Raw genomic sequence first — 23,483 nt, 5'->3', positions numbered from 1 at the left:
GATGAAAAATCAATAAACCAGTAATTGCTTGGCTTATCATTGCATGGAGGAACAAATTGGGAAGCGAAGCTTAGCGTCCACACAGATTTCAGTGAGACACATGGAGTTTCAGGATCACTAAGCTAGAAAAGGAAAAGGTCTCAGAGTGATAATTAAATCTACTCATGCTGATTTTCTGCCAAATTTATTTCCCAAGAGTATATAAAAATGTTTCACTGCTTACTAGTCAGGCGTAACTAATCAAATCAACATTACACCAATATATAAAAGAAACAAAAAAATGCAAATTGAAGACTGTAGGCATCAGAATAATATATTCTTGAGAATAAAATTAATATAAACTTACTTTTTAAATGAACAAACTTAAATTTGTCTTTTTAAAGATTACATTTATTTCTTTGCTCTATAAATACCTATAAACATTTTTATTTAATCAATGAATACAACATTGTAATCTGTAACCCCTTTAAATTGTGAAAGTTTTCAAGTAAGCATCAATATTTAAAGACAAATCTCAGACTGTCACACATTAAATATTTTTCATTCCCAGAATGATCTTTTCAGCTCATTTCACATGGGTTCTCTATTCTTTGCTAATGCAAATACATGCTATCACATCTAAATTAGTCCATTATTCCCATATATTTTTACCATATTCAATGAGAATTACCAGATCTGTTGTTTAAATAAAGTATCTGCTTTATACTTAAACACCAAAGATCTATTGTCTATGAAATAAGATGAGAAATACATATCATCCTTGCAACAAGGCAAACACACCAACTGAAAATATTACTGAGAATGTTTAGTGTTTAAAAAATTACTACCACTAATAGACCTAATTTAATGCAGTAAATTAGCATAGTTCCAATGGAAGTGCAAATGTAATCACAGTCAAACATTCATATTAAGAGGAAGAAGGAGGATGAGCTTTTTCTTTTTCTTTTGTTGAAAATGATTTTATGTGTGTCCTTCAAATGGCTACTGGGACTATGATAATTAAAACATTTAAAATAGCACAAGCCCCCCAGTCTCTAATCTGAAGCTCAGGTCAGCTGTCTGTAGATTCTAATTTGTCCTCCATTTGTATTCATGACAAGAAAATACTGAATATTTAACAGCAAACCAGCAGGAGGGGGTATTGTGGGCTTAGAGGTTAAATAATTTGATTTCTGTGCAGATTACATGTAACATCCAACATCTAATCTCATACCTGATTTGGCAATACAATTACAATAAAAATAATGTAGGGACACCATAACTATAAAGTGGAGAAATAAAAACTTTTTTTCATGGGTTGGGAAATAATAACTTTAAGTATTACATTGTTTACTATACTTCTAAGGCCTACCTTTTCAATAATAAAGGTAAAAATAACTTACAGAGTATGATAGTTGAGGATGACATGATTTCTATTTTCTTTTATAGCACTGGAGGTTCCATCTATTTTCTCTCACTAAAGAGCAGTGAGATTACAAATAAAACAAAGGGATGGAGGGGAGGGGACTTTAAGAAGTCTTCTCCATTCTCCTGCCTTTAGGCAGGACTACATTGAAACAGAAGCTTTGTTTTGATCTAAGATAAACTTCCATCTGTTGAAAAATCCAAGGGCTGTTTTAGGGGAACTGATTGCTTCTTAAAGTGAAGCAATAATAATTAAAGTGAAAACTAAAAGTTGAAGAATATTTGCTGGATTAAGATTTATGTTACACAGGCAAAACAGATTACTGAACATAATCATATTAAAATATGCATAAATGCAAATACATTTTGATTTTATAATTTTCAATTTGGTATTAATTTATTTTTTGGATAAGACCCTCAGCAATGCTATTAATTTATCTGTTTTTTCTTCTGCTGAGTGGTAGCTATCTCTTTGTAAATGTGAATTTTATCAAACTAATTTGTTAACTCACTATTAAAAAGAATTTAATAATTTCAATAAAACTATTTCTATTGAGGGAAAAACAAAGACAAGTACATTCAAACAATAAATCAGTTTAATGACTTTATTAAACTGCCTTTCTAGATTAAAAGAATCAAATTCTGCATTTTCAAAATGAACTCTTTACTCTGAGTTTTTAGGATTCCTTATGGAATAATAATCTTTCATTTTCTAATTATTACACAAATCACTCCGTGCTAGGTGCTGGGCAAACCAAAGTCTACATACAGAAATGGTCTCTGCTCTTTAGCAGCTCACATTCTAGTAGAGCCCACATTATTATTGTCATTTAAATGACAAAAAGCAGAGGAGTTCATCCAAATAGAAAATGGAATAAGAGTATAGAAAGAAAAGCAGTACACTGTAAGTATCTTCAAGAAGCTTTCAACCTTTGAAGCAGTACACTGTAAGTATCTTCAAGAAGCTTTCAACCTTTGTTTGTATACAAATTCACATTTAAAATAACCTCAATTAGGTTTTTAAATTACTTTCTTTTGCTTGATTCCTGTCTTCTTTCAGTTTGTGACACAGCCAGTCTGTGAGCTGCTGTGCTCTACCTCTTTCAGGAACTAGTAACTTAATTCAGCTGATATGATTAAAAAATAAAATTTCAATGCTGTTGACTAAACTGAATTCCAAAAAGTTTCAATGCTGTTGACCAAACTGAATTCCAAACTCACAGTAATTTCCCAGTTATGTGATATAGTTTCTGTTCTCTTGTGTGATTTGTGTAAATAACCAATTTGTGACTCAATTTCCCAATTTTTCAGATGAGAGAACACTAAAAAAATCACAAAGTTTATTCAGTGATTGCCTATGATCTGTGGTTTAGGGTTTAGCTATGCGAACAGAACAGTACAGGGTAACCTGCATGCACAGAGCAGGATCACTGACTCTAGCTTGATGGGGATTAGGAAGTGATGGGCACCAATAATAAGGCTTTATTTGATACGCAACATGACTTAGGTGTAAGTTGAATAAAGAACAATCTATGCCGATTAAGGAAATTGGTTTCTGGGGCTGAGTCAAATGACAATATAAACGACACTACTTCCTAGCAGCCCACAAATCAGCCCACCAGAATAAAGCTCAAGCACCTCCTTCCTCACATAGCAAGGTGGTTTTCTGCTTCTTCTGCAGGTCATTTCTGAAAGCTCAGGCTTGTCCTTCCTTTCATTTTGTTGTTTGAAAATCTTAATTCACAACTTGTCTAAATGTTTGGCACAAGATGCCTAGCTTTCATCCTCTCTGGACTTTTGACATGCCTTCCTCACTAAGCTTAATCATTTCTGGTTTTTGATGTAAGTGAGGGACATGCAACTCTTCGTTTCACTTGAACACTTAGAGGCCATTGTAAGGTTATTAATTGGCCTAATTTCAATATTGTATCTCAGAGAATAGGGAGCCTCCAGGCCAGGGAGAGAGAGAGAGGAATAGCCAATCAGTGGAGCAGTCAGAACACACACAACGTTTATCTATTAAGTTCTCATTGTCTTATATGGTTGCAGTTCATCATGCCCCAAATCAACTACTATAGTAACATCCAAGACCACTGATCAGTCATCACAATGACAGATATAATGAGCATGTTTAAAATATTGTGAGAATTACCAAAATGTGACAAAGAGATATGAAATGAGCATATACTTTTGGGGAAAATGGCACCAACAGACTTGCTCAATGCAGGGTTGCTACAAACCTTCAATCTGTAAAAAAACACAGTTACCTGCCAAGTGCAATAAAACAAGGTATGTCTGTATGCATTTACTTGTTTGTTTATTCATTATCTGTCTCTTTCCACTAGAATGTGCACTCCATGTTTTGTTTTCTACCATGGCCCAGGATTACAACAATGCCTGGCATATAGGAGGTGGCTCAATAAATATTTGTTGAAGAAAATGAATGATGAACAATTGTACTGGGCATGGTGGCTCATGGCTGTAATCCCAGCACTTTGGGAGTTCGAGGTGGGAGGATCGCTTGAGACCAAAAGTTCAACAGCCTGGGCAACATAGTGAGACCTCGTGTCTACAAAAAGAAAATAAAAAAATTAGCCAGGTGTGATGATGCTCGCCTGTAGTCCCAGCTACTCTAGAGGCTGAAGCAGGAGGATGTCTTGAGCCTGGCAGGTTGAGGCTGCAATGAGCCGAGATCATACCACTACATTTCAGCTGGGCAACTAAGCAAGACCCTATCTCAACCACCCCCGTCTCCCCTCCAAAACAACGACTGTGATAAATGCTATGAAAGGACAGCATAAGGTACTAGAATAGAGCATCACAGGGAGATTTGATCAAACTATGACATAAGAATTCAGTTCCTCTGAAGATACAGTATTTAAGGTGAGACCTGAAGGATTGGTAGGTATCAGCTAGGCAAAGGAGAAGGGCTAGAACTAGAAGTGGCGCCTGAAGATATGACTGAATGGCTACAATTTCCTGAAACTAGAATGAATGCTTCTTACAGATGAGCAGAGAAAGTGGCTGAAAGGATTGACTCCAACTTTTGAAAAGAAGAAGTTCTACGATAAATAAAATGCTATCCAACAGCATCATGTGCTGTAGAGAAGTCTTTCATGATAGGAAGAGTCAATCAATGCAGCAAACTTCATTGTTGTCTTATTTAAAATGGCCACAGCCACTCTAGCCTTCAGCAATCACCACCTTGATCAGTGAGCACCCATCAACATTGAGGAAAGACCTTCCACCAACAAAAAAGATTGCAACTTGCTGAAGGCTCAGATGATCGTTTGCATTTTTTAGCAATGAAGTATGTATTCAACTAAGGTATGTACATTGGTTTGTAGACATAATGCTATTGCACACTTAATAGATTATGGTATAGTGTAAACATAACTTTTATGGGAAACAAAAAAATTAGTGTGACTGGCCTTATTGAGATATTTGCTTTATCGGAATGGTCTGGAATCAAACCCAGTGTCTCCAAAGTATCTGTATTCTAAATCATCATGAAGCCAGATTTGGCTTCATTATCAAATTCACATTAACATGAATTCCATTAGTGGTTAGTGATTTGTGTTGAAAAATAGTGCTACAAGGGAAGGTACTTCTGACCTAGCTTAATAAACTCCAACCAAAGCTGTGAAGAAATATATCACCTACACATATAACATATCACATAAAAGCTGTAAATTTACATTAACTATAGACTTAATAGATAATAATATCCTAAGTAAGAATACTTAATGTCCTCTAGAAGCTCACAGTTACTTGTAAGGAAATGATCTATAATCAGTTAATAAGTATTTATTGAGTTCACATAGAATGCCAATTTAAAGAAATCTAGTTGCTTCTAATTTTGAATTGCTTAACTTCATTTTATATTACTATATTTATTTACATTAAAAACTTGCCTAAAACAACTCCATTGGCATGTGAAGTAATTTACTATCTTCAGTTTAAATATAATCATAGGTGAAAAAAGGACATTTCTCATCCTTTTTTTTTTAAATTATACTTTAAGTTCTAGGGTACATGTGCACAACGTGCAGGTTTGTTACATATGTATACATGTGCCATGTTGGTGTGCTGCACCCATTAACTCGTCATTTACATTAGGTATATCTCCTAATGCTATCCCTCCCCCCTGCCCTCACCCCACAACAGGCCCTGGTGTGTGATGTTCCCCTTCCTGTGTCCAAGTATTCTCATTGTTCAAATCCCACCTATGAGTAAGAACATGTGGTGTTTGGCTTTTTGTCCTTGTGATAGTTTGCTGAGAATGATGGTTTCCAGCTTCATCCATGTCCCTACAAAGGACATGAACTCATCATTTTTTATGGCTGAATAGTATTCCATGGTGTATATGTGCCACATTTTCTTTATCCAGTCTATCATTGTTGGACATTTGGGTTGGTTCCAAGTCTTTGCTATTGTGAATAGTGTCACAACAAACATATGTATGCATGTGTCTTTATAGCAGCATGTTTTATAATTCTTTGGGTATACCCAGTAATGGGATGGCTGGGTCAAATGGTATTTCTAGTTCTAGATCCCTGAGGAATCACCACACTGTCTTTCACAATGGTTGAACTAGTTTACAGTCCCACCAACAGTGTAAAAGTGTTCCTATTTCTCCACATCCTCTCCAGCACCTGTTGTTTCCTGACTTTTTAATGATCACCATTCTAACTGGTGTGAGATGATATCTCATTGTGGTTTTGATTTGTATTTCTGTGATGGCCAGTGATGCATGGGCAAGGACTTCGTGTCTAAAATACCAAAAGCAATGGCAACAGAAGCCAAAATTGACAAATGGGATCTAATTAAACTAAAGAGCTTCTGCACAGCAAAAGAAACTACCATCAGAGTGAACAGGCAACCTACAGAATGGGAGAAAATTTTTGCAATCTACTCATCTGACAAAGGACTAATACTCAGAATCTACAAAGAACTCAAACAAATTTACAAGAAAAAAACCAAACAACCCCATCAAAAAGTGGGCAAAGGATATGAACAGATTCTTCTCAAAAGATGATATTTATGCAGTCATCCTTCTATATTTACAATATGAGAGTGATTTGGGTAAGGAAGAAACATAGTAGAAAACTAATTCAGAGCAGTGTTTTTCCAACTGAGCATCATGACCCATTAGTGGGTTGCTTTTGTTTTGTTTTGTTGAAGATGCAATAGAATCAGAAAAAAATTTGGAAATGGACAAGTATTATTTTGTATTTTTTTCAGGTTTGTATACATATGCATATGTGTACTCTACTGCAAAGTACAATATACCTCTTGTATGTTTTGTATTTAAAAAACATGATGTTTTAGAAGTTGAAAGTCTGCGAGAATATTTTCTTTTTTCTAACAAAACACAATTTCAAGTTATTTTATAGAGAGAAGATATTATTTTCAATTCCCAAAGTAGGTGTTGTTCAGTAGCACTTCTGACCTGCAAAGTTCTCAAAAATGATAATGAATAAAAAACAACCTTATCTTGGAAATATAAAACAACTTGGATTTAAAAACCAACTTGATATACGGTAGGTAGGAACAAGGACTGGGTATAACTAAATATAATAAAAATTACTCAGGTACCTAGAATGTTGCTGTTACATAAAGTTTTTCTTTTTTAGTGATCTATATTTTAGTGCTTGTTAAATAATTGTTTGCAGAGTGACTTATTCTTTGTTTACATAAAGTATTTTTTGTTGTTTCACAAAAAACAACCATAATGTGGTATTTTCCCAAAATGTCTTAGTGTATTTTGGCTCTGAAGCCCAACAAGGATACATATTAGGACTTTGGTGTTTACTCTGCCAGCATCAGAAGCACTACAGCTGGGCTTAATCCAAATCACAAGCAATAATGTCTACCTTGGTTGGATAGGATTCAATAAGATGACTAAATTCTTTCCTTTGCTCTCATTCCAACAATTTCTTACCATTCCCAATAAGTCTGCAGAAGTCGTTTATAGCTTAGGAAAGTCTGAGTCATCCCAACTTGTATATTCACAGCAAATTCTGTGAATTCACCATCAGTATACAGAAATACATGGTAGGCATCTGAGTTGTATGTTACTTAAAATTATAAAGGTATTTTTATCAATTAATATTCTTTGTCACAAGCAGAATTATTTTCTCTGAAATCAGAGTGAGATATTGTTACTATGAAGAGGGAGCAAGGAACTGCCTGAATCCCATTAACCTGATCTCTCCTTCTCTAGCCAGTGGTATACCATCATTACTGTTGCTTTTGCTATAATAACAATAGCTAACTTCTACTGAATGCTCAATATATACTAGGCTCTGTGATAAGGGCTTCATGTACATTAATTTAATGTTTAAATTCTTCCATGGATGGAAAAATAAAGACTTAGAAGTTGAATGATTCACCCAAAGTCACCATGTTACTGAAGTGTTGTTGATATCCAAATCACTATGTTTCTGCCTGCAGTTTATGTCCTAATCTACCTATCACACTGCAGACTTGTCTTCACTGGCAACACCCTGGGACTAGTTCTGCCTTAAGGAGAAAGTACAAAAAGAGCCCTTGACTCAGAAGGCAAAAGACTCAGTAACACATTGCCTCTTGGGGCTAGAGCCAGCATTTCATGCATCTTCTTCAGATGTATAATGTTGCTCTATGGCCTCATACTTTTAAAGCCCGGGCTCTAGTCCAACATTGTCCAAATCCTCTACCTTAGCTTCTACTTGGTTTTCCAGCCTAGGATGCTGATTCTTGTTACGTTGAGTTTCTTGAACTTTGGATCTCTTCTAGTACACTCTAACTTTTGGTTCTACCTCAACCTCTCTTGCCCTATGTATTGTCTAATGCACTGTACCCAGTCTAATAGGGAATGACAAATTTTTTTTTCTTGGCATTGGAGATGATTTCGATTGGGTCCTGCTGTTTATCTTGAATTATAATAGTTTATAATAGGGTGGAAATGTTAAGAATTGATTAGATTATGGTTTTATATACATAAATTCAGCTTTCTCTATTTTAAAACAGTGGTAAGTTATCAAATCATACTAAATTTGCACAAACAAGGTTTACATAAACTGTTTTCTTTGAACAATATTCCCCATTCAATTTCTTAATTTTACACCAACTAAATTATACTGGAACATCTGTAGTTTAGAAAACATTTTGATCACATATGTTGTACTAATCCTCCATTCCCACCCCCTCCATCATCTAGTAACAATATTCCCCATTCAATTTCTTAATTTTACACCAACTAAATTATACTGGAACAACTGTAGTTTAGAAAACATTTTGATCACATATGTTGTATTAATCCTCCATTCCCACCCCCCGCCATCATCTAGTAACACGGTTTTAGAAAATAAAGGACATAGCATACCACATAATCCCAGAAAACTAAAGTAAACTTATATACACTTTCAAGAAAAGGCCAATTACACTAAAGATGGTTTTATATATATAGGGGTGTGTGTGTGTGTGTGTGTGTGTGTGTGTTTCTAAGAGCAGAGAAAAACAAGGCTAATTTTCCATAAAATTTTCAATAATACAATTCTTCTTGGATACCCACTCTAAACCTCTAAGAGTAATATCAAAGTTCATAAGTCCGCCAGTGATGCTAACAATATGTATTGGGAAAGACAACTTTTTTGGGGATAAAATCTTCTATTTAGAAACTACACACCTGGCTTCATTATTTAAAATACATATTAGCATGTAATCAGTAATTTAGTATCCTTAGAGTACTGATCTCTGAATATGTTACAGCCATGTATCTTAGGGGCAAAGAGATTATGCGGTATGATAATGTGATAAATATTCACACGCTCAAACTGGGTTTTGGTCAAATTTCTTTTAATAGAGCTAATAATTTGTTATAGTGAACACATTCTGACATCATTAAAGTTATTAATAAGACTTGAGTCTTACTAATGCTAACAATATAAGTTTCACAGAATACTTGAATTTCACCTGTTTTCTGTTAATAGGTAATTACAATTTCCAAATGCTAGTCCTGTAATTAAGGTAGAATAGTTTTACTTCGGCTAAGTCATCATCATCATTTTATATCAACAGAGCTTGATTCAGGCACTTGCCAACTTGTTCTCTTGATGTGAACACTGGTATGTTTTTTATCTTTAGTAAATAGATATATCTCCTATTTCTGCTAAAAATTAAATGTAAGATAACTTGACAGGTAGACAGTGTTGCCAGCTTATTTAACTCAACATCAGTTTTCTTCTCAATAAGTGTAGATCGTTCAAACATATTATGCAGGCTTTAGCTATAACCATTCTATTTGATCTCTGCTATACTGTTTCATTTTGCAAAGAATATGGTGAAGTATAGTATAAGACTTTGCATGGTATTAACTGATCCATCTTCAGCTTCTGATTCCACAGACAGGAATCATATAGGCATCATGGGAATCATTTTTGCAGTACAGTTTCCTTTAAAGGCACTTTTTTAGTAGCATTTCTAAAATTAGAAGATGTAGTAGACTTTAGGATGATTGAATTAAATGTAACTATTATAAAATTATAGTTCTTGGCCATCTTTTAAACTAGTAACTATAAAACATAATGTAGTTTTTAGATCAACTAGATGTAGGTCTTCCTGGCTTAGTAAAGAGACAAGTATTTTCCCTCATATAGATGATATGTTACTATCATTATCAAGAAGTGGCCTTAAGAAGAAGCTAGACCTGTTGGGTGATACCTGTCAGAGTAAACAGATGGACAAAATCAAAGTTTTTTGTGTGATATATTCTCCCCTTCATATAATGAAATGGACACACAAGAAGTGAGTCACAGAAACTTTTAAAATAAAAAAGAAAGTTGTAATATACCAAATAATGATTGCGACTATATTCTTTGTCTATATATTTTCCTTGTTATTTGGATACAAACTTATCAGAATAAATCTTAGTGAAAATTTTATCCACTGTTTAGCCTTGTGATTTAATTTTATCAACTTTTTAATTAATTTTGTAAAGGTGTTAAATTTTTTCAGTAGGCAATTCATTTTTTTATGCTAAGAAAGAATGAGAATCTCATACTTTTATACTAAAATTAAGATGCTGTGAAGGTAAAAACAGGTACAATTTTATAGAGAGTTGAAGTATACTAGAACAAACACTTATATAATAATATTACCTAATACCTGTCAGGCATTATTCTAAGTGCTTTACATTCACTCCAGTGAGCAAATATTTTCATTAGCCTCATTTTATAGAGGAAGCAACAGAGGCATGAGTTAAGGATATAAAGCTAGTAAGTGGCATTGAGTCTGGGAAATTTGGCTGCAGATAATTACTCTTAATCACTATGCCAAACTTCTTTAAAAATAACATCTGAATCGAACGATTTTGAGAAAAAGCAGGAGTGTAGTCACCAAGGAGTATTTTCATTTCAGGATAACAGAATCAAGATAATGTTGCTAAATTGAGAAAATAAAAACTTGTGTTTAATGACAGAAATTTTTCAATAAAAGTATCTCCTATGGTAAGTGGTATAGGCTTTAATATTTGAGTTATTTAGAGCTAGCTTGAAAAAGATCATGAAATGTATTTGTAGAAAATAATTTTTCTGACTGGGCGCAGTGGCTCACGCCTGTAATCCCAGCACTTTGGGAGGCCGAGGCAGGCAGATCACGAGGTCAGGAGATCAAGACCATCCTGGCTAACAAGGTGAAACCCCATCTGTACTAAAAATACAAAAAATTAGCTGGGCATGGTGGCAGGCACCTGTAGTCCCAGCGACTTGGGAGGCTGAGGCAGGAGAATGGCGTGAACCCGGGAGGCGGAGCTTGCAGTGAGCTGAGACTGTGCCACTGTACTCCAGCCTGGGCGACAGAGCGAGACTCTGTCTCAAAAAAATAATTTTTCCTCACAGGTAATAGTAATAATATGATCAAATGGAGTTGCTTCTGTGCTAGTATTTAATTGATACTATAAGAACACAGAAAACTTAGCCAAGTAAAATAAATTTTATACTCATCTTGGATAGAAACATAGAAAATACAGTTTCTGAAGTTTCAATAACGTCAATCTAGTGAAAACAGAAAAAATATACACCTTGCTTTAATGTAAATCTGTGTCTCACTTAGTAACCTTAAACAATTTAGCCCATAACTATACATTACTATATCATGTACTCTGCTACCATTTCAGGTACATTTGCCATGTTTTCCTAAATTGACTGTAAGTTCTTTGAGAGCAACAGAGAACCATATCTTTCATTTCGGCATCCCTGAAGGTGCATACTATGATGAGTATGCCAAATTGTGCTAAAAACCAGACAAACAAAAGCAGCAACTAATATTTTATAAAGTCTATAAAATGGTTTCATATGCACTACATAACTACATATTTAGGTAGTAGATAGATTATTATACTTATTAACAGATGGGGAAACTTGGTTCAAAGGGACTACCTAAGGTCACACAGGATGTGAAAACAATAACCCTTATTTGAATTTAGTGTATTTTATGATTTGTTTTCATTTTATTTTCTGTCTCCCCCTTATCCTCTAGAATGTAAGCTCTTTGAGTATACGGGTTTTGATTTTCTTTGACTGATCTATTCATACAGCTTAGAACAGTATCCTGAATGCAGTGAATATTCAGTAAATATTTTTTGGGTTGATAAAAGTCACTAAAGGGATGAAAGATAAAAGAACAATCGTTATACTCTTTTGTGTTACAATTCTGAGTAATAACAATAGTTTATATTTAGTTATGAAGTATTTTTTTTTTCTTAAGAGACTAGAGAGCAGCTCTGGACTTGAGAGACTTTTTTTTTCTTAAGAGACTTAATCACAGCTCACTGGAACCTCGAACCTCTGGGCTCAAGTGATCCTCCTGCCTCAGCCTCCTGAGTAGGTGAGATTACAGATGGGCACTACCATGCCTAATTTTTTTCTTTCTGAGACAGGGTCTCACTATGTTGCCCAGGCTAGTCTCGAACTCCCGGGCTCAAGCAACCCTCCTTCCTTGGCCTTCCAAAGTGCTGGGATTACAGACGTGAGCCACCAAGCCCGGCCTGAAGTGCTTTTTAAATACTATTGCCATTTCATATTATAATGATTTCAGGCAGCTTTTATCATGTTCCCCACTTTAGAGTCGCAGTGAGGTTAAGTTATTTATTCGGTCACAGAGCTAGGAAATGACAGAGCTGAGATTCTGAACCTCATTCTGTTACTTCAGCCAAAGGAAGCTAGCTAGGGCTATTTCCAGTAGAGCACAATTGATTCCTTAGATTGTACTAGCTTCTCTAAGTTACTCTCAGGATTGTACACCTGTGGGCATTCAATATGTATGTCAGCTTCCTAATGTTTAATTTATATTGTAAGTATCTGATTGAATAGAAAGCCTGTAGCTTTGAGTTGGTCTTGAAATTTGTGTTTGTAGTAAACAGAATATATTTAAATCAGTAAGGAAACACATGATAGCCAGTCACTGGAGGCCTAATGATGATTAAATAGATATCAGTATATCTGCATTTCATGTACATAAACATCTTACTGAAAATAAGTAAAATGCGATCTAAACTGGCTTCCAATTCCATAAAGAGTACAGCTGAATGTGTATGAAGCAAAAATACTATGACTTGGCTATTACGAAAATAAGGAAGGAATCCTTGCTTGGTTAAAAAGTTAAAAATGAATTAACACACATTTACTGGAATCGCTGAAACTGAGAAACAGGTTGATGCTATGTAATATGGAATAGAAAAAACTGAATCTAAGGGAAAGGTTAAAAATATTTATCAATCAAGTTCTTGCAGACATAATCAAGAGTATTATAAAGGACAAATCACTGCTGAGGGAAATAAGACAGATGGCTAGGATAAATGACTGAGTGCTCTTGAGTGAATTTTCTTTTTCTTTTTTCTTTACTAAATAAGAACTTGAGGAAAAATATGCAATGAAGCAATGTATTCAGGCTAAGCAGATTTTCTTTTTAAAGAAAACAGTACTCTAACATCAGAGCTAATGTGTTAAAAAAAACTATAAAAATATTTTAAAATTATGACAGATATATTAATAGAAGTAATAATCTGATACACAGGAAACACAAATTTCTTAAAGGGACATTTTAAATCTTACAATGGAATCACCTAATAAAGTAAGATAAAGAAGGGGGGATTTTCAAATGTTTAAGTCTAAGAAGGAAATAATATTGCATATTACAATGAGTAGCCAATTCAGGATGAGGGATAGAAAGGACAATCATGTTACTTCTGTCTAACCTACTTGGATCTACATGCAAACTGAATAAATAGTGATTCCTAAATGATGCCCTTGTACCTGCTAACTTCTCCTTTCAACTTCACTCCTACTTTCTTATAAAGGGTATCCAGAAGGAACAAAGGGTCTTAGGGTCTATGGGTCTTGGGTGATGAACCGCCCTGGAGGGAAAGAAGGGATTATAACAGTTCTCTCTTTGGGTGTGCTCAGACTTGGTGCTAAGTGTGTTTTATGCTAGAAACTACAAAGCACGGGGCCAGGCAAAACCTCAGAGAAAGGAACCTGAGAAACTAGATGCTTAGGTTTGGCTCTGGTCCAGATTCTTAAGGCTAGGTGTGGAGGACACACTATGAATATCTTACATTGACCAGACAGTCCGTAGGAGAAAAGCAGACAGAGATTATACAAAAAGGACATAGACACCCTGACAAAATGTGCCTCTAACTGGAGTACCTCACCTATTGGGTGTCCCAAAAACTCAAGTGAGGCAACCTAGTATGGATCTAGATCTAAGTTAGGACAGGATAACTTCACAGTAAGCAACTTCCTAGGAGCTGGAGGGCAGGCTCCAGAGAGGAAGGCAAAGGATAAGAGGGAGAATTATATTATTTTTGAGCATTGATTCTAAGGGTTGTGATTTATACAGGCTATTTAAAGAGGGAAATGTGTACTGGAGTCTGACTGCCTGGGTTTGTATCCTGGCTTCACCACTTATTAGCTACAGAGCAAGCTATTAAGCACTGTGCCTTTGTTTCCTATCCTCCCTGTTGTACAGGGATAATAGCACAAACCGTATAGAGTTCATTAAGACAGTTAATAGGTAGAATACTTAGAACATTGTCTGGCAACCACCTTGCCTTTCAGTTACTAGTACTCTTTACCTCACCTTCATTGAATGATTATTAAGAAAGAAAAAAGAAAAATAAATTAAGGCTAATCTATTTTACTTCTTGTCAATCAGCTCTGGCAAAAGATTTGATGAATTTAAACTTAAACAAATGAGACTTGAGGACTGCTCTGTCTTTACTTGAACTGCCTTTTATTATGTTCATATTTTCACTGTCCACCATTCCCATGAATAATTTAGAAAGGGCTGCCTAAGACTTTTGGAAACAAAAAATATTTGAAGTAAAAAAACTAACAGATGGGTAGAGCTGTTTTGAATAAACACAAGGGGAAAAAGAATTCAAAAGCTACTATACTTATACCACAAATAGGAAATTCATATTAGAGAGAAGTCAAATGCAAAGAAAGACTACTATGCTTACAATGGATTTAAAACATAATTAGCACCCTTAAATGCATACCAAATTAAATATAAAAATACACAGAAAATCTAAGCAGTTATGCTAATGCATTCAATAATAGAGAGAAATAGAAGAAGTTAAAATGCTTTTTAATTATGTACTTTAAAAGTATAGTTAGAACATTTTCAAACACATACAGAGAAAAAGAGAAAGTCAATTATTTAAGTCAAAGAATAAGAAAGAAAACAGAACTGAAAGATTTAATACTATTCATTTTTCCTAAATTATAATCTAGAATTAGAAAAAAAGGGACATTGTAAACTTAAATTTTAAATATTTAGTTGACTTTTACTGAAAGATATAACATTCCTATAACAACTAAAGTGGAAAGAATTGGTGGCTCAAGAGTGAGCGCCTATCACCAATGTACTAGCAATATTCACTAAGTGGAAAAATCAGCTGAACTATATGAGGACCATGAAGTGCACTCTAAATGGGCCCCCATTGTTTAAAGGCTGGAAGGCAAAGTAGTCATCCTGGACCAGTTTTGGTGTGCAGCCTGACTTTTATTTTGGATGCAATACTTGCAAACATAATTATGTTATTGATTTAAGAACACTCAAAGGAAGACTGCATAATAGAATGAATTTGCATGGCACAGATCTTGCTATGCTAATACAATAGCTTTTCTGAGATAACAGAGAGTGGATAAAGGGAGCTGGGTAGACAACATTTATCTACATTTTCGCAACGCTTTCAACTCTGTATTGCATATCAGCATGATGAGAAATTAAGAGATGAATTGTATAAATGATATGACAGAGTGAATTACTAGTGGCTTACAGACTGAAAATAAAGGATTTTTATTCTTTCCGATACAGAACTATATTCACACATGCATACTGATCTAAGGTTTCAATTTGCAGTTAGACTAATTATATGAAATAAAATAAATGTAGCTTATACATTAATCACTCTCAGGGAACTGTTAATTTGATAGCATTCAAGTATCTAGACAACTGAAGAGAAAAAAAATTTGGAAGCAAATAACAACAAAGAATCTAGCAAATAGTTTAGCAAATTTTGACAGTATTTTGACATTCCTTGGTTTAATTTTGCATGCTCTAAATTATTAGAGCAATAGCTTAATAGTTACGGCCTGTCTTAGAAAAGCCCTTAACAAAGTTGGGTTATACTTTCAATGAGATTATTTGGAATCCCATTGCAAGCTCAAAATAAGCTACTTAGCATGAATTTAAAAGAATAAAGGGAAATTGGTCGTTGATTTATTCATTCATCATGCAACAATTCAAGAAACTGAGTTTCTACTATTTGTTAGGCATTGTGGATACTAAGTCCTCTATAATCCTGTAGTTTATACTCTAGTTAGAATGCTAGATTTTTAAAGATGCTAATTAAAACAGCTACGATTGGAGGAATATGCTTTTTCAACAATTCTCAGGAACTGAAAGAAAAAAGATACTGTATATTGCAGACTAAGTATAAGGTCAGTGTGATTTAGTCAAAAGTCTAAATTAAAAATTACTTTACAAAGAATTATAATGTTCAAGTATCTATAGTTATTTAAGAAATTCTTAACCAAATGTCTTTTAAAAGATGCTTAGAGCTAATTTAATGAAAACAAGAGAGATGTAGAAATATCAACTGTCAACATGTAAATGAGGAGTTCTGAAGTATTAAAAAAGTTTCTTTTGCTAAGATAAGCATTCATTTTTTTCATAAAAACAAATCACCTTGAAATTTCAATATCTGTGATTACTCTCACTGCCATTCATTTTCAACTGATTAAGACTCCAATTAAGATCTGAATTAATAGGATTAGGCTAATAACCACTACAACATATTTTCACTGTGTTGCTTGGTCATAAATATTACACATGTGATTTATGGTACCACAGAGTTTTATAAGGGCCATTATGTTATTAATTAGTTACATTGATCAGAATGCCACACAACATAGCAGTACTTAAAAATTATAATTTGCTTAGACACATTTGCATTTAGTCTTATGTCTGTTTGTACTATGGGCACATCATAAGGATAACTGAAATCAGATAGCTTGCTTTCATTAACAATGCCAAGAGATCCAAAAGAAGATAATTCTATTGAGGAATCTTGATACTGAAATTCATTTTTTTCTCAGTATACCATAAAATTAGTTGATCCTGGAAAAGAGCATAAAGCCAGGATATTTGGGGGTCAAGTAAGGTAAGAACACTATACTATATGTGTACAAATTCATCCACATTTAGTTTGAATCTACTTATTTGTAGGGATCTGCCACTTAAATCTACATTTTTTTTTCTTTGGCTTGGTTTTGAGGATGGCTCTGATGGGTTTTAAGCATTCTAAACCATTATACTTTGGGTTTTACTGAATCTCAGCTTCCATGCAGTGGCTGGGAAGTTCAGTTTATCTTTTGGTTGTTACAATAAAACACAGGTACCTACTAAGGCAAAAATTTCAACTTTCAGATTTTGACTACAGCACTCAAAGTTCAAATTCTGGCACATATTATCAGACTTCAACTTCTCAAAAGCTCACAAGAGGAAATAGCTATCCTGTGAAATTAGCCAGTAAAGTGACATGATTGCCAGTCTAAGCAGATTATCAACTTAACTCACTGAGAAAGATTTGCCTGAATCTTGCTTTAAGCACTGTAATTTAGAACAGTATATGTATATAATCCCCCGTGAAGAAAAAAAGGCAAAATTTTCACTCACGTAAATCACAGATAGCAAATTAAGGGGAAAATAAAAATTTGTTAGAGGGGATAAAAATGTGTTAGATTTGTTTTGATAATATTTTGGGGGAATGGCCTAAATGTTGCTTTTTAAAAAAGAATATATTTAAAAATTAAGATATGGATTTCATATGACTATTTATGACATTTTGAATTTCAATGTTCTCTCAACTCTTAAAAAAGTTTTATTGGCAAGAGGACTTTTCTTCATCACTACTGAAATATTTCAAAATCTATGGATAAGGTTCAATCTATTTCTGTGACTGATTTTGATAATTTTTTTAACTATAAAAGTCAGAAGGAACAAACCAACATCAGCACTACTATATAATCTTATCTTCTCCCAATTTCCCAGAATACGTAATAGGATGCTTATAAACTAATCTTATGAGAGCAAACATTAGTGTCCAAGACAATGAATATAGTGTGCTACTGTGTCATAGTTTTGGTTCATGAAACAGCATGAAGTAACCCTTAAGGCATTAGAGTATATTCTATGGTTTATTCAGGAAATACAGCCAAATAGTGATTTCTCAGAGAAAAATGAACACATGCCTTTACCTTCCTCCTTTCTTCTCTTTGCTTCTTCCTCATTTCTTTCTTTGGCTTTCAATGCTTCATCAGCTTTTGCTGAAACAAAAACAATACAATTTTTGTACTTATTTTATGCCCATATTTAAAGTGAAAATATTGGTTAAAGGGACTAGAAATTCATTACTTATTTTCCACGAAGTAATCACAAGAAAGAAACAAGGCAGTTGAACATCTGAAATACATATTTTATAGTCTTTATTCAGAATAAATATTCAGAATATTTATTTAGAATTTTTGAAGCTTCATTCAAGACAATCTCTGTACTAAAGGGAAAATGAATTTAAGCAAGACACATTTAAATGATGACATAAGAATTGGGAAAAGCTGTTTGTCATTAGAAGTCATCTGATGTATCAGTGTAATGCATTTGTTTTAAATTTTGGAGGAAAGTTCTTAAGCTACAGTTCGCATTTTAAATGTAAGAAGCTTGCAATATCTATGGAACAGTATCAAATTAGGTAGCATACTTTTTTGTTCATTGCACATCATAGTAGTGGTTCTTTATTAATGTTATGACAGCATTTGGTAAAAAGAATTTCTTTCCCTCTAGACACCTCTTCCCTTATTACTTAATTATCTACTAGTTGCTCAACTGCAGGGGTTTTCAAACACTTTACTACAGATGTTGAGGAAGATTAAAAATATACAGCACAGTAACAGGGGACTATCAATATACCCTGTAAATTAATTAAATTTCTGTTCTAGCACATCATTTATTCCAAAGCATTAATGTCTCAAAGGAGCGATTCTCCTTTATTGCCGTCTCACTGCCTGATGAGTGAACTAAGTGAAAATAAGTCTCTAATAGCATTATAGTTGATGAAATATTAAGTTAAAAAAGTATTGCCTTGTCAAAAGAAAAAGAATCAAACTGTGCCAGGCATTAAACTTTGGATGAGCCTTTATTATAATAATAACAGCAATGTAAACTGTGATTTAAAAAATAAACCTTCTTACTCTTCAATTTTTTGCTGCATATATTTTTCCTATGCAAAATCAACACATCCTTTAGAAGTATAATGACTGGCTTAAAGGGGGAATTTATACAAAATACATGTCACACACAAAACTATTTTTCTTCGAAGTTTGATTTTTCTTTACCATTAATATTGACACTTTCTTAAAGTATAAAACTTATATAATGGTGTTATGAAGTACTATATCCAATTACACAGACATCTGTTTCCATTTACAAGCTTTTATATATACTTAGACTGCATTTAAAGTCATGAAATATTAAAACTTTTATGCCACTCCATATCATTGCAAGAATCTATTAAATTAGATAATAAAAACAAACCACCAGTAACTCTAAAGACTTTTACTTCATTTACACTTTATTCTCCCTGGTAGAAGGACAAGGATAATAGAAATTCCATTTAAATTCAATTTTGGTTATATGTGTAATTGTAGATATACCCCTTGAGTCATGTAAAATGCTCAGCTTATGTTTCTTTCAAATTATCCCGCTCAGATTCACATTCTACTCCTTACAACCATCTTCAATATGTATTAGCAGGGCTCATTAGACTGAAATTTAATAATGCAAACATCAGGTGGATTTCAAGAACCTCCATTAACAACGTAAGATGGATTGCTTATATATAGCTCTTGGGCCAACTGGGCACAATTTAAATTCAATAAACTAGCCTGCCTAAATCTGATTTATCTATTTCACTATGCTAGTTTATCCTTTCTTACTGATTTGTTGCTATACATGGACAATTCATAGGAATATTATTTTATATGTTTTTTTTAAACTTCAAATGGCTCTGGTGCTGTGGTTAAATATTTTATGTAATTGAGCTTCAAACTGTCAATCAAGAGCTCCAAATATATGTCTGTGTGTACATGTGTATACATAGAAAATCTTTTGAATTATGTTGAAATAGTATAGATAATAATTAATCTTAAAAGCACACATTTGAAAATTTTACCAACAATCAATATGTCCTCCATAAAGAATCTGAGTTCACTCGAAGGGAACAATTACTTAAATTGAGTCCTTAGGATAAACTCCTCATTGACTATTAAGGAAATCTAGAAAAAATGTTCTTTTTGTCTTTCTGACTGCTTTATAATATTATGATTTAAGTGTGAATAAAGGAAGAACTCATGGCATTCACATGTGATTTAATTTATTCTGCAAATTTTTGTATTCTCAAAAAGGTGGCGACCCCATTTTACAAACAGGGATACTGAATCTTACTAGATGTGCCATGAAATTTGACACCAAAGAGCATAACGAACAAGTGATCAGACCTGCTCTAATGATTCGTGATCCTGTTTGGATACCAGGATCTGCTATTAAGCACTTCATTTACCAAAGTAATTACATCTTTTACTAATCTTGTACACAAGTTCCAATCCCTTGGTTCTTCCACTCTCCCTGGCTAACTGTCCCCTCTAGGCTTCGCTTCCTTCACTACCCACCCTGGACCCCAAGAAAGTCATTTCTATTCCATGCTTATAGACACCCTACTTCCTCTGTTGTTTTGCTAAGCTGTTGCTATTAGGTTAGTGCAAAAGTAATTGCGGTTTTTGCCATTTTTAGTAATTGCAGTTTCTCCTATTTTAATGGCAAAAACCATTAAAATAGCAAAAACTGTAATTAATTTTGTACCAACCTATAACGCATTTGACCATTTTTTTTCTATTTTTGCTGCAGAGGCTCCCTATGAAACGGTGTATACATGCTATTTATTGACTCTACCAAAAACCAATATTTTAGAAATTAACATGGATGTTTCTATATTGCTCCTCCTTAGTCAGCATCCATAGTTAGTATCCATTCTCATTTCCTACAACTTACTATGCTGTCTTTACTACAAATGGCAATAACCCCATACCAACTCCCCACACTCCCTTATATTTTCTCAGACTCACTTCCATGTGACTCCAAACTTTTACGTTCATCAATCCTTCTTTGGCTTGTTTCAGAAAGTAAACCCACCCATTTGCACTTTAGAACATATTCCTTTTCATACCCTTCAGGATTCTGTTTGCTTAAGGTTCAAACTCTCTCTTCCCTACCCTCAGACTATAAATATATTAAAGTCTCACAAATCCTGTAAAACATTTACTCTTCTTTTAACCAAGCTACTGCCTTTTCTTGTTCCCACCAGCTTTTGCCCCCATAGCATTTTCAGTGGTCCTCCCAAAGTCTGTAAGAGCCAAATTTAGGTTAACTCAGTTTTATCCCATATATTAAAACACACACACACACACACACACACACACACACAAAACACAAAAAATGAAAAACAAAAAAACAGTGAACCAACCACATCTTTCTGGAAATGCTCTCCTAATTCTGATAATTATTTGTCAGCCTTTTTGGGCTGCTGTTTCTTTTGCTCACCTTTGCCTTCTTGGCGTTCTATTCTTGGGCTGTATATAGGTCTAAATTGTAACACATATGTCTATCATAGCCATACCTATCTATGGTCCCTCTCCTGATCACCAGAACTGTTTTTTTCCAATTACTTCCTGGACACTGCCAAACAGATATTTCAAAATCACATCCACAGTTGAACTCACAATCTATCTCTCAAACCTGATGCTCTTCCCTTAGTATGTCCTATTTTCACCAGCCAACTAATCTCTCAGATTGAAAACCTCTGTGACATTTTCCTTCAACTCTTATCCTTGTGCAGTACCAGCTGATTGTACTGGAACCAGCAGTTCTTTTGGATCCAACTCCACAAATTATATCTAGAATCCATTCATTCCTTTCCATTTCATTGTCAATACTCACATTCGGGACCTCATTTCTTTTTACTTTGAACAAGAAAGGAGCTCCTATTTGATCTCTGTACTTCTAATACTAGTACTTCCAATGAACCCTCCATATTACCACCAGAACAAGGAACATGTTTATTGTTTTGTATCCTTAGCAGTAAGCACAGTATTTAGGACACAGATATGTTCAATAATTGTTAAATAAATAAATGTGCCTTTCTAAAATCCAAATATGATGTCACTGTCTGCTAAAAATACTTGAGGGTGCCTTGCTGCATACACACATGTACACACACACGCACACTCCTAAAATCCTTCACATACCATTTAAAACCCTTCATACAACTATTATGTATCAATTTAAAAAAATTTTTAAAAAGCGCTTCACAGCCTGATCTCAATGTAACCTTTCAATGTCATCATTTACTACTTCTCCTTTCTCACTCCAAGGATCTATATAATCTAGCCTTGCTGGGCCACAGTGCCTTTTGTTTGAATGGCTATACCTTTGTTACTGCTGGGGTGCCCATTCTCACTTTCTTGCTGAAAAAATCCTACCAGAAAGTTTTACTTCAAACATCACTCTCTTCTGTGAAGCCTTCCCCAATCAACACCCTTTGTCCCCAAGTGGATAAAACTGTTGCTTCTTTTCTCCATAGGTACTTTAATACCCTCTTTATGGGATGTACAGCACTTTATTCTCTTCACTGAAGAACATATACTTGTCTCCTTGAGAGGTGGGCACATAGTAGTTGTGACAGAAATTGTCAGTGTTTACTTCATGTATCTTTAGCCAGACTACATTTTCTAGTCTCCCAGGCACTTAAGTGTGGCTGTTTACCTGAGTTCAGGCTAATGGAATGTGAGCCTAAGTGATGTGTATAATGTTTCCACAGCTGGCCTATTAAAAAAAAAAAACGCTCACGTAATCCTCACTCTCTTTGCCCATCTACTGGTTCAATCAAGGACTCAAAAAGGGCAAACCACAAGGTTAAAGGGATCTGGGTCTCTAAATTCTGCAAGGAGAAGTGCGTTCCTCATGACTTGCATTATACTGCAACATGAGCAAAAAACACATGTATATTATTTTAAGGCACTGAAGTTTTGGGGTTGTTTGTTATGTCCACTTTGCCTAATATAGCAGGTGTTCAAGGAATGTTTCCTAAACGAATGAACGAAAAGGATTTAGAAAATTAATACAAAAATTGTGTTGCTCCTTCTTTTTTTCTTTTCTTTTCTTTTTTTTTTTTGAGATGGAGTCTTGCTCTGTCACCCAGGCTGGAGTGCAATGTCATGATCTTGGCTCACTGCAACCTCCGCTTCCTGGGTTCAAGAGATTCTCCTGCCTCAGCCTCCCGAGTAGCTGGGATTACAGGCGTGCACCACCACGCCCGGCTAATTTTTGTATTTTTAGTAGAGATGGGGTTTCCCCATGTTGGCCAGGCTGGTCGTGAACTCCTGACCTCAGGTGATCCACTTGTCTCGGCCTCCCAAAGT

At 34.4% G+C, this 23,483-nt stretch overlaps 1 protein-coding gene across 12 annotated transcripts in view; it reads right to left on the bottom strand.

Annotated features, from left to right (window-relative positions):
* Positions 1-23,483, bottom strand: part of RSRC1 (arginine and serine rich coiled-coil 1) — a 431,570-nt gene that overhangs the window by 55,605 nt on the left and 352,482 nt on the right. For 6 of the 12 annotated variants that reach the window (XM_054482387.2, XM_054482386.2, XM_063661330.1 and 3 more), the window contains one exon: positions 18,213-18,281. In XM_054482387.2, coding sequence (XP_054338362.1) covers positions 18,213-18,281 — 69 coding nt within the window. Of the gene's footprint in view, positions 1-18,206; positions 18,282-23,483 lie in introns of all 12 variants that reach the window. The other 6 variants (XM_054482381.2, XM_054482383.2, XM_063661329.1 and 3 more) reach the window with 1 other exon arrangement.

The sequence above is a fragment of the Pongo pygmaeus genome, chromosome 2 (genome assembly GCF_028885625.2).
Source record: "Pongo pygmaeus isolate AG05252 chromosome 2, NHGRI_mPonPyg2-v2.0_pri, whole genome shotgun sequence".
Classification (NCBI taxonomy): domain Eukaryota; kingdom Metazoa; phylum Chordata; class Mammalia; order Primates; family Hominidae; genus Pongo; species Pongo pygmaeus.
The sequence above is the reverse complement of the archived record's forward strand: the minus strand, read 5'-3'. Positions and strand labels throughout refer to the sequence as shown.